The sequence below is a fragment of the Montipora capricornis genome, chromosome 9, assembly GCF_036669925.1.
Source record: "Montipora capricornis isolate CH-2021 chromosome 9, ASM3666992v2, whole genome shotgun sequence".
Classification (NCBI taxonomy): Eukaryota; Metazoa; Cnidaria; class Anthozoa; order Scleractinia; family Acroporidae; genus Montipora; species Montipora capricornis.
This window is the reverse complement of record NC_090891.1, coordinates 31,732,273-31,734,772: the sequence shown is the minus strand read 5'-3', so window position 1 is coordinate 31,734,772 and position 2,500 is coordinate 31,732,273. Positions and strand designations below refer to the sequence as shown.

At 38.2% G+C, this 2,500-nt stretch overlaps 1 protein-coding gene and 1 long non-coding RNA gene across 3 annotated transcripts in view; one reads left to right on the top strand and one right to left on the bottom strand.

Annotated features, from left to right (window-relative positions):
- LOC138014978 (uncharacterized) overlaps nucleotides 1-2,500 on the top strand; it is a 177,416-nt gene that overhangs the window by 150,866 nt on the left and 24,050 nt on the right. The gene's annotated exons all lie outside the window — the stretch shown is intronic.
- Nucleotides 1-2,500, bottom strand: part of LOC138014962 (adhesion G protein-coupled receptor B3-like) — a 28,317-nt gene that overhangs the window by 4,907 nt on the left and 20,910 nt on the right. For both annotated transcript variants that reach the window (XM_068861857.1, XM_068861856.1), the window contains exons 16-19: nucleotides 2,187-2,340; nucleotides 1,204-1,270; nucleotides 1,040-1,106; nucleotides 1-41 (exon numbers count right to left, since the gene is read on the bottom strand). The exon at nucleotides 1-41 is cut by the window's left edge and continues 36 nt beyond it. In XM_068861857.1, the coding sequence (XP_068717958.1) occupies nucleotides 1-41; nucleotides 1,040-1,106; nucleotides 1,204-1,270; nucleotides 2,187-2,340 (329 nt within the window). The remainder of the gene's footprint in view (nucleotides 42-1,039; nucleotides 1,107-1,203; nucleotides 1,271-2,186; nucleotides 2,341-2,500) is intronic.

Sequence of the window (2,500 nt, the reverse complement as noted above, 5' to 3'; positions counted from 1 at the left end):
TGTGTTGGAATGAGAAGCTTTATCAAGATCGCTCCATTTAACTGAGGAATAAAATATTTAAAAAGTGTTGGGAAAACAGTATTGAGATTAAATTAAAAGATTCAGGTGAAATTTCGAAAACTGGGCCCCTTTTCGAAAAAAAGTTGCTTTTTGATTGGACTGAAGTCGCATCCTGTCTAGATCTGTTATAGATTACGTCGAAAGCACGTTGTTGTCCAAAGAAACAGAATAGTTACAGACTCTAGCTTCTCGATTCTTGGTTTTACAACATATAGACAAGAAAAGTTGACAAACAGCTTTAATTGATAATTAAATTGAAAATGATCATATGTATATAAAATATATTTCCTAATAGCCCTTTTCACGGTTAGTTTTTCTCTTTTGCAATACAATGTAATCTAACGTGGATGCGAGGCAATTTCGGGTTAAAACTACAAAAGCCCGAAATTGCCTCACATACATGCTAGATTACATTGCAATGCAAATGAGAAAAACTAACCGTGAAAAGGGCTATTGACTAGTTAATAGCACGCCACATTCAACCCTCACGCAAACTGTGAAAAACAAATTCAAAATCTCTTGTATCTCCTTGCTAAAAGAGCCGCTTGCAGTCAACGAAAAGGTGAATGGTTCTCGGCATGATGGGCAGTTAATTATATTCAATGGCTTGCAGAGGAATTGTTTGGTTAAGATGATTGATCGATATGGACGGTGTGCTGCCAAAAAATCGGATCGTGGCTCGATAGTCTGTCCTGTTCCTAAATAATTTGGTGAACGGACGGGGACCCTGGTCTTCTATGAGAATATTGTTGGGCTAGGACACAGAAACACCGATAACAAAAACAAGCGCGAGGGGATTGAAAAAAATGTGATAGGAACATAATTTGACGGAGGAATTTCGTAGCTATAATGTGAAATAAATGAATGACATTTTAGCTAAATTATCATTTTACATGTCAATTTCAAATGGTGGTTTTGTTAAGCACTGGTTGAGTTCAGTTCAACTAACAGGCACAAATATGTGAACGTGATGACCTACCAAACTGATCAAAACCAGCGGTGCAGCGTAACCCCACATAGAGCTCCCAGCGGCGGCTTCCCAACATCTGTTAAGTTATCAAATATGACAAGCATGAGCACTCTGAAAATTGTGAGTCAGAGAGTAGAAAAAAACTAGTCTTATACAAAAATGTCAGTTCTTACACTTCGTCCGGGTGTTTCGGATCAATCTTCACACCAATTGCGAGAAGAGCGAGAAGCATTGGCAACCCTATTAGTGGTAAAAGGAAAATGAGAAACACGGTCATCTTACACTGTCAGTAAGCTTCAAGCCTGGACAAAATTATAAAAATAATTTCTATAGCGGTATATACAAAAGCTCTATATCGCTTTACAAACTAATTAATATCTAACAATAGCACTAAAAACAAAGATCAATTAAAAACAAGTCTAAAAAGACAAGTTTTCAATCTGGATTTAAAGACATCGACTGACCGACTTAATTTGTCGAGACACCCTTTACTTAAGTTCTGCATTTCGAAACCAATTATTTCCATGGATTAAATCTTCATGTTTCGGATCCCCTTCTTCTTCCAAACAATTTTGAGGGATAGCAACTCGGTTATTTCGGCTTCTTAAGAAACAACATGGCTTGGGTGGGGGAAGTGGGGGAGGGGGTATTGTTGGGCCTCTGTTGTAATTGTTCAAAAGGATTGTCTCACTATTTTTGTGCAAGGTAGTTGCGTCGGGAGAAATTTAACAAATTAATGTCGGAAGTGAGCTGATTTCCCTTTTATCTTGCCTTGACACTATTACATTTACATTCCAAGTATCTTTTCTCCATTAGAGATGATTAGTATAAAAGTCAAGGAGACACCACCGTCCTGGCACGCGACCTGTCCTCTTCCGGTTGCCGTCCGCCTCTCAAAAATGCGCTTGCTTAAGCTCCCTATTATCTATCGCATAAATTGTACATTCATTACATTCATGTGTTTGTCCGTTTATTGACAATAAAAATTAGCCAATGAGCGCGCGAGAATTTTGCAGTCATTGTAAAAATCGTCTTTTTACTCACTACAAAGCAGAATCAAATATTATGATTCTGCTGGTCTTATAGAGTGCATGGATTATTTGTTATGCTTGATTTACGAACAAGTGAATGAATGGGAAATTGAAGCTATTCTTACCCCATCCAATGACGACATAGACAATCTCAATATTTAGACTTGAGGAGAAAATTTTCTTGATTTTCCCGTGGATTCTCAAACCGTGAAGCAGTAGCCAGCAAAATTCCGCCAGGACGGAGAAATAAATGGCGAATGCAAGAAAACCACACAGAGTCTGCCAAAAAAAAAAACACAGATTTTGCGGTTTTTTGGAGGACTGCGTGTTGTTTGTTGGTGATGGTGTTTGCTTTTTATCTTGCAGATACTCAGCGTTCGATCCCGTTTATGGCCTTCTCAAATAGCTTTGACAGACTCTATTGCGGAAGAGGCTACCT